The sequence below is a fragment of the Chelmon rostratus genome, chromosome 12 (assembly GCF_017976325.1).
Source record: "Chelmon rostratus isolate fCheRos1 chromosome 12, fCheRos1.pri, whole genome shotgun sequence".
In the NCBI taxonomy this organism is placed as follows: Eukaryota; Metazoa; Chordata; class Actinopteri; order Chaetodontiformes; family Chaetodontidae; genus Chelmon; species Chelmon rostratus.
Window position 1 is genome coordinate 24436454 of NC_055669.1, and position 14150 is coordinate 24450603.

The 14150-nt window shown below is 42.5% G+C and overlaps 1 protein-coding gene across 1 annotated transcript in view; it reads left to right on the forward strand.

The window, feature by feature from the left end:
- The window catches only part of LOC121614930 (vasoactive intestinal polypeptide receptor 2-like), a 41490-nt gene extending 28568 nt beyond the window's left edge, over positions 1-12922 (forward strand). The window contains exons 5-13 of the mRNA XM_041949031.1: positions 484-581; positions 3171-3303; positions 5480-5630; positions 6476-6536; positions 8381-8450; positions 9114-9205; positions 10936-11065; positions 11179-11220; positions 12749-12922. Coding sequence (XP_041804965.1) covers positions 484-581; positions 3171-3303; positions 5480-5630; positions 6476-6536; positions 8381-8450; positions 9114-9205; positions 10936-11065; positions 11179-11220; positions 12749-12922 — 951 coding nt within the window. The remainder of the gene's footprint in view (positions 1-483; positions 582-3170; positions 3304-5479; positions 5631-6475; positions 6537-8380; positions 8451-9113; positions 9206-10935; positions 11066-11178; positions 11221-12748) is intronic.
- Positions 12923-14150: the final 1228 nt, after the last annotated feature.

Below are 14150 nucleotides of genomic sequence, written 5' to 3' on the forward strand. Positions count from 1 at the left end.
ACACAGACTTAAATACACAAGACAGGAACACTAATGACACACAGGTGAAACACAGACAATCACAAGGGCGGGAAAACACAGGAAGTCAAGTAACCAAAGACACATAAAATGAACCTTCAAAATAAAACAGGATGTGACAAACACCAGACAAAGACAGCACACAAGGGGAAACTTAACAAAAAAAGCGGTCATGACAAATGCATCCAATAGTTGTGAGATTTCAATCCAAAGAGAAAGATCCAAAACCCAGCTGCTAGCCTGCTGCTAACACTCTGGATGCTCCTCCTTAACTGATCAGAGCGCAGAAAACTGCGGCCACGATAACCTGTAACTTCAGTCCATGCACATGTTCAAGTTGTACAAGTTCAGAGCTCGGTACGACTGGAGACCACAGTGTTGGACAGATACACCAGCTGCCTGAGCCGCTGCACGGCACAGATGATTAGACCGAAACAATAACCCTGCTCCTCTCCATGTCTGCAGCTGGTCTTCTACGTGGTCGTGCGGACGTTGTACACTCTGGGTCACAGTCTGTCTTTGATCGCCCTCACCACAGGGAGCGCCATCCTCTGTCTGTTCCGGTAAGACCAAATATTACAATATTACACACAGGTAGATGCAGAAAAACACACTGACGGAAGTCAGAGGAAACAACACTGTCATTAGAAATTATGTTTGGAATAAAAAAAGCCTACGTCTCAAGTCACGCTGACTTCTTCTGTATTAAAACATCGTCTTTGCCTAAAGTACTGCCTAAACATAACCACAACAAACTGCTGGAGTCACCACAAGTTGATGCAAGGTTACCTATTTTATGTCAATAGAGACGTAATTCAGTCGGCATCACGTTTCCCTCAAACGAACTCGCTGTTGACCGATGAGCCGCCTCTAAACAGTATTTGCAGGAGACTCGGCTGGAGGAGAAGCTGTCAGTTTAATTTGATTTTAAATGAACAAGCGCTGGCAATTTCACAGCTTTATCATTGTCGACAGACGTGTGTGTGTGACGGCCTCTCAGTTTACCCATTAATTGGTTTTAGTTTTATTCAGCTTGTTAATTTAAATTATGTTGATTGGATGTTTTTTTTCTTTTTTCTGCATTTTGCTGTCGGGATTCATTTTAAAAAGCCACCGGAGGTTTGACCAGTGAGCCGGAACGCCGTAAATATGCATAAATCTGTGAAAAGACATGGAAAAACTTTATAGGGCCTGATTATATCGACACTTTAGAGGAAAAGCTCCCTCTTTCAAGTTTTTTTCCTTCAGTAATTTACATTATCATCTACATGTGTTTGATGATGGTTTATCCTCTTATATTCAGTTTAAAGCTCCTCCACACATATCAACATGAACACCGGTCTCCTGGGTGAAAGTCCTGAGTGTGTTTGACTCAACCATCCAGCCCACCTTCCTCCATATGTGGACTTTCTTGCTCTTTATACTACGTCACCTGACTCCCTGCTTTGCTCCCGTCATAATTACTACGGCCACTAGAGGTTGTCACATAAAACTAAACATAAATATGGTTCGTAATAACCTACTAAAGGACCTGCACAGCGTGTTCTTTGCGAGGACGGGCTGGTATTGTCATGGTTAACTGGTTAAGATTGTGGTTTCAGATAAAGGGGATCAAACTTTGTCCCAAATTCTTGATCTGCTGGATGAAGACGAAGGAAGATGAAGGATTCTGTCGTTTAGACGAGGACGAGCCATGCACGCCCCTCTTTGTGACCTAGTTTTCTTGGTCTAACGAGTGGAAGATTGCTATTTAAGCACTGCTGTGTGGAGCCTTGCTTGCTAGCTGGTCATTTATTCAGTACATCCATCTTTAAGAGATGACAGAGACAAACGAGAGTGTTCGTTTATCTGAATAGAAAGTGCAATTTGTGTTCATCATACATTAAATAAATATGACAGCAACATTCCTGATATCATGTCTCAAGGTGTTCGTACTCATTGCTTGTTGGAGATGTCCTAGTTTTGGAAGGAGGTTATTAATAAGATCTCAAAAATCATATTCAGAAATATTCCGTTACAACTATTTTTATTTGATGAATGTACCCACCGGCTCTTATTTTGAGAGCCAAACAGCAGGTACGGTATGAGAATGTCGCGAGCAAAGCCACTTCTTGCTCTGAACTGGAAAAAAAGTGACAAAGCAAATATTTATGTGTGAGTTAAAAATACCGCACGTTGTTTGGGACCACACAGTGTGAGTCTGTAAAGTTTATTCAAGGTTGTTTAAGGTTGAAATCAGGAGTACTTTTATCAAGTTTACATGTAAATATGATGGAATCAGATATAAGATATAAACCCTTCATTAGGGCTTAAATTCTGTTATTTATTTGATCTTTGTTTCTTAATTTTTGCATATTATATTGACAAATTCTTCTTAATATATACAGTATTCGTTGAGGGAAACGGGAGGGAAGAAATCGTTTTTATTGTACATTTTGTGCTATTTTTTTGGCCTTCAAGTATTTTTAAGCACACTCAAGTCGTCCTTGAGTACTTCTTGAATAATACTTGAGTATATATCAGTGTAAATAGTTGATGAGTCCACCAGTGAAAAAATCAGGATTCATGAGCAGTACAACTGTATTACATCACCAGTGTGTCATTGAAATATACTTAAATATACTTCAGATGAAGTGAAATGAAAGTACACTTTGATTAAGCTGCTAATAGTGTTTTACAAAGGACTTGGAAATAAGTTCACTTTTCCTAAGTACACTTTATTACTATTAAAAGTATTTTTTATTTAGTCATTTTTTACTCTTAAGTACTCCTAAATGCAATTTATAATACACTGACAATAAAGTACACTTTTAGTAAAAAAGTACTTTGAAATACCACTTTAAGTGCTGCAAAATTATTAGATTCATGTTTAATACAGAACTTAATGAGATCTATTTAGAAGTACACGTTTTAAATGCATCTGTCAAACTTTAAATTAAGCACAAAAAGTAAAAGTGTTCTATGCTTAAATTATATTTCTAATATGCTGAAGTTTACTACTTTTGCACCTGAGATGGAACGTGTACTCTTCCACATCTTAACAGTGTATAAAGAAGTAATTTAACAGTGACTTCATAGTGTTCATTATTGCTGTTCTGGCGTTATTTAACACATCCTCTGACAATCTGCGTACCTGTGAAACGTCTGTGCAGGAAGCTCCACTGCACCAGGAACTACATCCACCTCAACCTCTTCTTCTCCTTCATCCTGAGGGCCGTGGCCGTGTTGGTGAAGGACGACATCCTCTTCAACCGAACGTCGCAGTGCTCCAACCAGCCGTCACTGGTGAGGTCGCCACCTCTGTCGCGCCTGTTTCCATCTCATATTTTACAACATGATGAAAAAAACGGCGTCACAGTTCATTTACTGACACCAGAGGCTGCATATTTGACATCTTTTCGTAACTAACACACCCCTGACCTCTGACCCCAATATCAAAACAACGTGTTTTCTTGTTTGTTTGTGTTTGTGATACCTTACTTTGCAGGTTTGTAACCAAAAATCTATCAAAAGTTTCTCACAGGCTCATCCCAAAGTCACTACTACGACTACTGCTGCAACATAATCCGTTTCTCCACCATTAACCTGTACGTTCATCGTAATCACCGCGACACAAAAGAATACATTACACCCACATATGTGGAAAACGAGTGTCGATATCAGTGAAACATGCAGATTCATGGGGAAGAGGTGGACGTTATTGCAGGAGTGGTTGAAGAGGTTTTTCTGGACATTTTGATGAATTGTTTCGGTTCGGGTTCTTTTCCCTACCATGAATGTCAGCCGCCGTCGTCCACGAAGCTGCAGACAGTTCGGAGTCACTGCTCGGGCCATCGAGCGGTTAACGAGGCTGCACCGTCTTAAAAGATGACGTTCACACGAATGACAGCTAACCAACTAACTCAGTGTTTTTCAACCGCTGTGCCGCGGCACACTGGCGTGCCGCAAGATATTGTCAGGTGTGTCTAGCGCCTGGCAGAGTAATCATGTAGTAGCAGCCTACTCTTCCATACCAGTAGGTGGCAGCAGCAGGTAGCTAATTGCCTTGTCCTTGGAGACAAGCGAATTAGCGACGCATGGATGCAGCGGCAGGTGGCGTTGACGGTGGCATTGTGGATAGCAGGACGACGGTGAAAATGATGAATAAGTTTTTGAAGTGGAAAAATGCTGACTCTGAACTGGACCCTGGACAAAATCCAGACCCAGATGAAGGCCCTAGCATGAGTGGAGGTCAAAAGAAAGCAAAGACGGTGACGTCCGGCAAAGTTTCTGGCGCGAGGCAATACAACGAAAGCTATCTTTCATTTGGATTTACTTTTACCGGAGATGCAACGGCACCGACTCCATTGTGCTTGGTATGTGGTGAAAAGCTCTCCAACAGTGCTATGGTCCCAAGTAAGCTTAAACGCCATCTCCAAACGAAACACCCTTCTCTTCAAAACTAAAATGTGGAGAATTTTGTTTGCCTGCGTGAACACACAGAGAAACAGGCAACTTTTTTCTTTGTGTTTATTAGATTCCTATTTTTAATTCAAGATGTTATAATATAACGTCATTCTTCAATATTAAACAAAAAGCTTATATTAACATTGCCGTGGGATTTTTTCAATGAAAGAAACGTGCCTTGGCTCAAAAAAGGTTGAAAAACACTGAACTAACTGCTGCTGTGAGGTAGCTGTTTGTTGCTTGGTGCTGAATCTGGATTATTATGCAGGGAGCAACAGCATCCCATTTTTACTGACAGAGCAAAATGGCTGCAATCAATCAGACTGAGGGCGTTCTTTAGAAACACCACTGGCTTTGTTTCATCTCTCCGTCCTTCGTTTTCTTGTCACCTCTCTACTGTCACTATCAAATAGAGGCATAAAAATGTCCCCCAAAAAAATAATATGAAAAAGAAATGCACAAGACGAAGAACGTTCCTCTTCAAGTTCCTCATTCTTCATGTGCACCACAATCATATTGAAGCAGTCATTGACACTCGTTGTTCTCAGGCTCCCTTCATCAAACAGAAATATTTAACTCCATATTCTCTACTCGCTGTCATTTGCTCTGATATTAGAGTGGAAAATCCCTGTAATTACTTCGGGAATACTGTCAGGGCGCTCTGACCTTTATACTCACATCTACTCGATGCTTGTAATGTTGTGATCTACAAATTAAGCGTTTCCTCCAGGTGAACCGACTCATGGCCCCAGTGGAAAATGGGAATTTATACCATCATACCTGCATAATTAGCATAATTGCCTGATTAACCTGCAGTATCTTTGTTCCAACACTGTGGTCATATACATCCCTGCAAGACAAAAAACTGGGTGTGCTCTAGAGGTTCATATTAGAACGTTACATAAAGGTGAATTTCCTGTCACTGGTAATGCTGTTACAGAACGTCTTGTGACATTGAACAGTCTTACATGTAGATCCAAAGTCCCTAACCTGATTCAGACCTTTGTGTTTTTAGGTGGGATGTAAAGCCAGCCTGGTGTTTTTCCAGTACTTCATCATGGCCAACGTCTTCTGGCTGCTGGTGGAGGGTCTGTACCTCCACACTCTGCTAGTGGTCATCTTCTCTGAGAACAGACACTTCATCGTCTACATGTTCATCGGCTGGGGTAGGCTGGCCTGCACTTCAAAAGCCACCATCACTCAGCTTTTATTTAACTTGAACTTCAGCATCTTCTGGAATTAAGAAGATCTGGCTCAGATGTTTAAAGCACCATTAAATCTGAAATCTGAAGATTATCGGTCGAATTATCATCCAGCTCTGCAGCTCAGCCTCTTTTAGCTTTTAGCTCGTGTTGTTTTAGTTCAGTCTCAGCGCTCTTGTTGATGTGTCGAAGGAAGCTCCAATAAACCCGCTGCACACTACCTGACCAGCACCACGCAACTGAGACAGTTAGAGAGTAGCCGAGAAAGTGGAGCATCAAGCAGCAGAGGAGCCAGATATTTTTCTCAAGAGTGGGTGGAGACCAAAACAGAGCTAAAAAGAGAGTGAATATTAGACTCACATTCATCAGATGGACACAAACACGACTGCAGTTGCACCTAATTGCTGCTGCAGGTCTGCTGGATGTTTTAACAGGCAAATATTTGACTCAATGTGGAGGTTTCCTGCCCTCTAGTGGCCAAAGTTTGAATAATGCTGCTTTAAACAACCTGCTTCTGTTCCACTTTTACAAGGCAGATGTTTAAATTGCTCAAGTCAATAATTTCTACATAATTATTTGTTAATAATAATACTGTGTTAGTTCCTTAAAATGATTAAACACGTCTAAAATTTAGTGCTTTTATCAATAATGTTGATCTTTATAAGATATAAAGTAAAAAATAAAGGCTAAAAAACAAATAAAATAAAGAATGAAAAGCATGTTTTTCTCTCATAACTAAGTCTCAAATCTAACTTATACATAATGTTTTACCTACATTATATGGATGCTTTCCACGTGGCATTTTCTAGGAATCCCCACTGTGTTCGTCTTTGCGTGGGTGATGGCGAGGATTTATCTGGAGGACACGGGGTGAGTGCCGCCAACCAATCAGGAACCATCGCTCATCAGCATGAAAATGTGATTCAGATTTGGCATTTGTGTACATCATGCGGTTGTATGACAGGAATCTGCATACCGCATGCTGACATATTAATAATCGTGTGTAATTTGTTTGGTGCCAAGGGGATATATGAACGTATGTTGTGCACTCTTTTGATTTGCTTATTATTTCTCCTTTTATTATGTGATAGGAGATCAGGAATTTCAATTAGAGATTGGCACACATTCAATGGGACTGCATCTATTATTACATTAGTCCACAAATTACATTTTATTGATTAGATTCTGTCAGCAGGTAACCATCTGGGAATGTGGCTCAGTTTCCAGAATAATAAGACAAATATCCCACATGTCAAAGTGCACTTCGTCATCATTATGAGCCTGGTGCCACGGATATGCTCGGCTTCTGTTTCACATTATTCCAGCTAACGCTGCAGCTCGTTATTGAGCGAGTTGTACGGCGTGGGCGTGCTGTTAAAAAGACTTGAAACAACTCTGCAGCAACAATTACAGAGCAGCAGTGTGATAACAAAGGACAGCAAGGATGCAGCTCCACAGTGTGAGGAGACTGTGCGGAGAATGACAATGAAGCTCGAATGTGCAAGTAGTTTGACAAAGTAATCCTAATAACTTGCTCTGGAGCTCTAAACCGCTCGAGGAAGCACGTGTGATGCAGCTAAAAGCTCCAGAAACTGCTCGACCTTGAGATGATTCAGTGTGATTTTTTTGTAGGACAGGTGAGACCAAAAGCCGGAGACTGCAGCTCAGGGCCACATGTTGACTGCTCTCAGACTTGATTTAATCGAGACTTGATGTGAGATTTGAAAGAAGTTAAGTTAAAACCATTTAGCCATAAGACAGCATCAAACAGGCCTCCTGTAGCCAAAAAGCCTGCACATTACGTTCAGATGTTTTGTTTTAATGCTCGGCATTCTGAGACCTGAACTTCCTCCATCTGGACAAAAGATCTTGTCCGCTGCTCCACAACCATGTTTGGAGTTTCTATCCCGAGTGAAAGAGTTTGAGTACCGTACGAAACGAAATAAAACAAAACTAAATGAAGCAAATATGTTGCTGTGGTGCCGTCATTCTAATTATATTTATAGTTGTATTTTAATTAGAAATCGCAGCTTCTTCTAAATATTCTATGGAAAACTTAAAGTCCCCTGAAAATCTATCTTCCCTACAAAACTGAAAGTCATTCATTCATTTCACTTCTTCCTGTCCAGATAGCCCATTTTTTCTCCTTCTTTGAGGGAGCTGCTATGTAACGTCCGGTTTTAAATTCTTTTACCGTCTCGTCCACGAAAATGACATCCGGTTTGCCTTCTGCCTGAATCCATGTGACTGCATCATAAGTGGGAACGTGGGACCGGCAGGCAGATCGGCGCATCAGTCATAAAGCAGGTGGTCAGAGATGAAATGTTCCTTCAAATCAAAAGAAGCTAATTGAAATGGTTCAGCCCACTGATAACGATGCCTGCCGTTTTCTGGGCACGTCCAAGCAAGATGGATAGTAGATCCTGAAGGAAGAGCTGGAGGTCTTGGCTTAGGAGGCCTGGTTTAGTGGCCAAAAATGAATTGATGGCTCTGTGGCTCAGACTTGCCCTGAAGGACCTAAGACTGGACTTAAGACACGAATGAAGAAGAGCCAGATTCAACCTGCAAACTGGTTTTTCACATCAACAGTCGCTAGCAGCCTCACTCTGCTTCTGCCTCTAACCATCCATGCTTTTTCTGACGACGCTGTGTTTTTTACTCATATATTATGTACACTACTATCGTTACATAATGATGATTTATGGTCCCCTCAGATGCTGGGAGACAAATGACAACCCCATACCCAACTGGGTGATCAATGGACCAATCGTGTTCTGTATGATGGTAGGTTGAGGTTCACCACATCCTGTTTGTCTGCAGGTGTTTTAAAATGCTTGTTGGTTCAAAAGTTGGTTGTCCAAGTGTTTCCAAATGGAAAAAGGGATGCTGAAGACAGACACAGGTGCTAAAAATTGGTCTTGATTTCAGCAGATTTTGCATTTTTAGCTGGCAAGCATCAATTTTCTCCAAATTTTATCAGCTGTAGGAAGCTCTATAAATTAGCATTAGCTCTGTGAGCATTAATTAGCTAGTTTTAGCAGCTTGTACGAGAGAAAGAGGGTGTAAAAAGTGTGTTTTTCTACTCTCTGATGTAACACAGGCTAAAGATAGTCCACTGAAGTTTTTTTTTTCTTTTTTTTGTTGAAAGTTTAAAAGAAGCCACGTCTCTCCACATCTTCAGAGGCTGATAATCTCTTACCAGTGCCCCATGCACGCCGCTTCGGCATGTGAAAAATAAAAGCTTGACAGACCTGCCATTACATAGTCGTGCTAATTGCTATGATATAATTGGACAATTCACCAGACGGAGCCCTCGCTCTCTGCTTTTCATTCATAGCTTTCTGTGGGTGGAAAAATGTCCGCCACCGTGACCTAGAATCACCTCCTGTAGATTTTTCTGACTCTCTTCAGGCGTTCTGACATTTCTTTTCTTTCCCGGTCTGCAAGGTGAACTTATTCCTGTTCATCAGCATCATTCGGATCTTGGTTGAAAAGCTGAGGTGTCCTGACGTCGGTGGCAACGACCAATCACAATACAGGTATCTCACATGGGGCACAGATTTGCAGCAGAGGCTGCACAGAGATGGAAATCCTTTCCCTGCACACTCAGATATGTGCTACAAACCTGTTTTTTCAGCTTCAAGTTTTAATAAAAGTTGACAAATTGTGTCGACATTTACACCTGCTCAGTCAGTGTTCAGCTACTGTGGATAAAGGAGTCGGCTAAATGCCTCAAAGTACAAAAAACTGATAATCTGAGACGCCCAGATCATTTTTATTCCCTCCGTGTTTGCTGTCTAGAGAGATAAGACTCGGGCTAGCGCTCCTGCAACAAGACAGCGTTTCATGATGCAGCCTTTGTGAAATGGAGAGTTGGGGGGGTGAGTGAAACCTCTATGGAGCAGCACATTCGGTGTCTGTTTGAGTCTCGGCCCAGCCAGAGGCAGTCTGCGTAATCTTCAGGCAATTTTACCCTCCGGGGAAATCCGAGCTGTGCTGAGCTGTCAGGTGTTCTCGTGTCCTGCAGATTCAGAGGTGAAGAAAAGCCTGGATGTGGCCGGTTTGTTCCCCCGCAGAGTCTCCTGTTAGTGTGCACGAATGTTCAGTGTCCTGTGGCTCAGGGTCTGAGCAGAGCTGACAGCTGGAGAGTGATACTGGAGGAAGGATTTGACCGTCTTTTGTGGGAGTTGTCAGGGTAATTTTATACCACATGAGTAGTTTCATGACATAAATGTGGTGCAGATGTATTCAGCTTTTCAAAACCTTTTTGCCACTTTGCCTCAGCTGTGCAGAAAGTTTTGCAGGTCCGCCTGGCTCCTGGTAACCAAGACAAGCTCCAAATTCTGCCCAATCAGGTCCAGATAGGGCGCCACTTCTTTCCAAGGGCGCCCTATGATGCATCATAATCATCACTGGAGAAACATGTTTTTTTTGAGTCAGATGGAGGGTTTGAACTGTGAAGTGCAGGAAAATTGACTTGTAAGACTGTTCGTCAGTTGTGGAGCACCATGCTGGTGTGGGGGTTCCCTCTCTGTTCCAGTCGACTGCTGGTCTAATTATCCTCTGGTCTATGTTGGATCAGATGTGACTGCCTTCAGGGTCCCATCGTTAGGTTGTTAAAGTTTATTTATGTTAGCTTCAGATTCAGAGCTTTTCCACAGCTGCATCTCGGATTGGATTTTTGGGTCCCGAGTTTCATTTGTGGTCGTCACAGCATTGTCTGATGGTTACCCGGGGTAACCCACACATCTCACTGTCAGGAGTCCTCACGCAGAACCCTTTGAGTGATGCTGACGAGTGCTGACAGTGAGGTCCATGGATCAGCAGAACAGCTTCGTTATCCTTGTGGAAATGTTGCTAAGGGAGGAGTCGGGGTCGACATTGGATGCAGGATCCAGGCAATCTGTCATTAGTATAAGGAAATGTCCAAGTAATCATATTAGGGCAGAAATCTGTCTGAGTCAGTCACAGTCCGTGATAAAAACATGTATCAGTAAAGTTCTTACTGTTCTTACCTTTGAAGGTGTAGGAAAGCTGTTTCTGACATTTCAACTGCATTTCTACAACTAAGCACACTTCATCCTGCTAAAGCCTCAGAATAAAGCTAGTAAGTGGACCTTGAGTTAAGACTAAACTACCTGCATGGCACAAACTGACCTTTTAGAGTGAATCAAAACTCGACATGTGCCGACATCCAACACAAATAAAAACAGTGAATCTGTTTCCAAACTGTGCTTCAAATAACTGTTTCTTACTGTTTTTCACTCAGGAGGTTGGCCAAATCCACTCTCCTGCTGATCCCTCTGTTCGGGATGCACTATGTGGTCTTTGTTTTTCTCAGTGAGTCCATCGCAGAGGAGTACAGAATATTCTTTGACCTGGCTCTCGGATCTTTCCAGGTGTTGTATCACTAGCCCCTCCGCCCAAACATCTGCGACTACGTGTTTTTGTCCTTAATAATTCTAATTCGATGTTTGTCAGTTTTTAAGATCGCTGTGTTGTTTTTTTTCAGGGTCTTGTGGTGGCAATTCTCTACTGTTTCCTAAACAGTGAGGTAAGCTTCTTTATATGAAATGACAGTAAAGTACACAGCGTTTATTAACATGAACGAGACGTGAAACTGAGTGAACACACAGCTGGACTGAGTGCGGGCTCCTCCAAACAACACCCATTTCCATAAAACATCATTTCCTTTTTTAGGTTTTGATTTTAGAGAGGCCAGAAATAATTTGCTATAGAAAATGTGATGATAAATATATAATAAAAATATCCCAATAAATGCGTCTGCATTCAGCTGATAACATGCTTATTTAAGAACGCGCAGCTTAATTTCAACGTGGTCGGAAACATTTGATAAGCAGTAAATTATATTGGCAATTTCTCTGGTTGGAGCTAAACTGTGAGTGTGTCCTAATTTCATCATTAGATGTTTTTAAGTAAACAGCCAGTGCTGAGAAAGCAGCCTGGCTTGTGTTTAAACTCTTTGTCATAATTCTGTCTCTCCTTGAGTGCTGCACGGATGTAAACCTGCTGTGATTGGTTGGGGTCCAGCGAGTAGTCTCATGACGATGTAGTAGAAGCGCTGCTGGTCTTTGTGGGCATCACGCACAGGTGCTCCGTGGATACTTCAGGTGTACTGTGCTCATTCCATCTTGTGAAGGTGTGCAACCTGCTGCTGACACTGATGAAGACTATTGTTGGTCACATGGATCATTTTTGAAGAAAGGATGCATTTTACATCAGTGAGCCCTTCACAAGACGGAATAATCACAGCAAGAATTTTTGACTCTGTGGTCCAATAGTCTGACCCAAGGAACATTTTCAGAGGCAAAATGATCTGATCATGGCAGAGTCTGACTCCACCAAACTCCAGGCCAATCCAAAAATGGGCAAAGAGGTGGAGCGTGGGTGGAGCTGAGGCAAGCCGGATAAAGCCTGGTTGCCTAGCAGCTACCTGTCACTGTGTTAAGCTTTGATATAATTTAAATGAGTGAGTTACATAAGAAGTCACCCCTGTACAGTTGTCATGAACGGGGAAATTAGCTACAGACACCAAATCGTCTTTAGTACCAGGCTGTCAGCAGGTTTATTTCTCCTGTAAATTGGGCTAAATATGGGGGTCTATGGGGATTTCATGTGTAGCCTACTTAGCTGAGAAGATGGTCCTTCAATGTGGCCCTTCACATACACACCTGTCAAAGTATGTGGCCATATGCGTCACAGACCACCTCCCAATGTGGTCTGAGTGATCAGATCTCAATACGTCCTCAATGCATCTGCATTCACACCTGAATTCAGAGGTGTCCACCTGTGATTACATCACCCAGGACGCATGCTAATACCAGGTGTGAACAGGCTCACTGAGGCGTTACAACTAATCTTTCCATACAAATGCAGAACCACAGTCGACCAATAGATGTCCCACTTTGACAGTTTCATATTTGTGATTTAAACCATTTTCAGCACATTTAGAAGTAAACAAGTGGTTCAGTATTTTGGAAAGGTTTCTCTTTCAGTGGCCAACGTTTCAATCACTGTTGTAACAAACTTTTCTCAAAGTATCTGCTTATCTAATTTTGTAGGTTCAAGTTGAGCTGAAGAGAAAGTGGCGGAGTATGTGTCTGAACTGCCGCCTGAGCAGAGATCACCACTCCAACAGCGCCTTCGCCTCCAGGAACGGTTCAGAGCACATCGGTCAGTTTCACCGCAACTCCCGTACCCAGTCCATCCTGCAGTCAGAGACCAGCATGCTGTGAGGACCCGAGGGCTCCTTTAAAGAAACAAAAAACACAGACTCCAGGTTGGCCTGGGTCGAATAGTTTTACTGAATGATTTTAACACGCAGCTCAGGTGAAGTACCACATGGGTGGGACCTGCACATCACTTCAGAGCAGATTTTGGTTTTAGCTTTACAGATCTCTGCGAGCCTTCAAATTGTACCCTAGGTGGACCTAAAGAGGTTCTGATCCACCCTGTGAGGGTGTGCTTCTGTTTGCTGCAAACAAGCAGCCAGTTTTATTGTGTTTTTATGTTGTGTTATCTGCACAAGCCAAGAAAGAGCCGGTCTTGCAGGCAATCTGTGCAACACCTCTAAGGTTTAGTCAGTTTTTCCTGGATGAGGTATGAAATGAGCATACTGTAGCCTGTGTATGTTAAGTGCATCAGTTAAATATTTCTAAAGTAATACGTGTAAGAGAAACGCTGTTCTTCTTCTCTTCATGGTTGGCAGAGCTGCAGACTTTAGATTGGAATCGAGTTGCAGCTGTAACGCTACCATGTCGGAGCCGTAATACTGTGACGACGTGTGGAAATATTTAGGAGAGAAGTTCATGTTTGTCCAGTGATGAAGCAACGGCAACAATACGCCAAAACAGGTGACAAACAGAAAAAACAGGTGACAAAGCCTTCTCGTGCTCGCGTCGGGAGTAAAGGAGGAGACAGTGCGAATGTTGTTGACATCAAAATGTCAGACATGAACAGTCAGCTGCTGGTTTCTTTTCACCACGACCACAGTCGGTCCCTAAGCCAAGTAGTTTTTGTGCCTAAACCTAACCAAACCTTAACCATAGCGGCGTCAGATCAGGAAACGAATCGAATCACTGGTTTTCCGATCAGTCCGCAGGAAAAGGCGATGACTTTGAGGTGACGTGTTTTGTGGTGTCCACACCCACCCATCTGATACTTGAAGCTTGTTAAAATCACTGAGGATGATTCAAAAATGCATTTTGACCCAGGTCAGCACATGAGCTGGCCGTCTGGGCTGCCGGTGAAAACTCTGGAAAACAGGGTTGTTTTCTACTGACTCAGAACCCGAACCGTCATTTTTAATGTACATTTAAGGAACTGCTGTCATCGAGACGTGGTGTGCATGCTCCAAACCCTTTATCTGTGCTATGATGGTTTTGACACTGGGCTGCTGTAGTGAAACAATGCAGGTGCTCAGACTGAAGATGTCGCGTGTCCACCGGGAACTTCTGTTGTGAT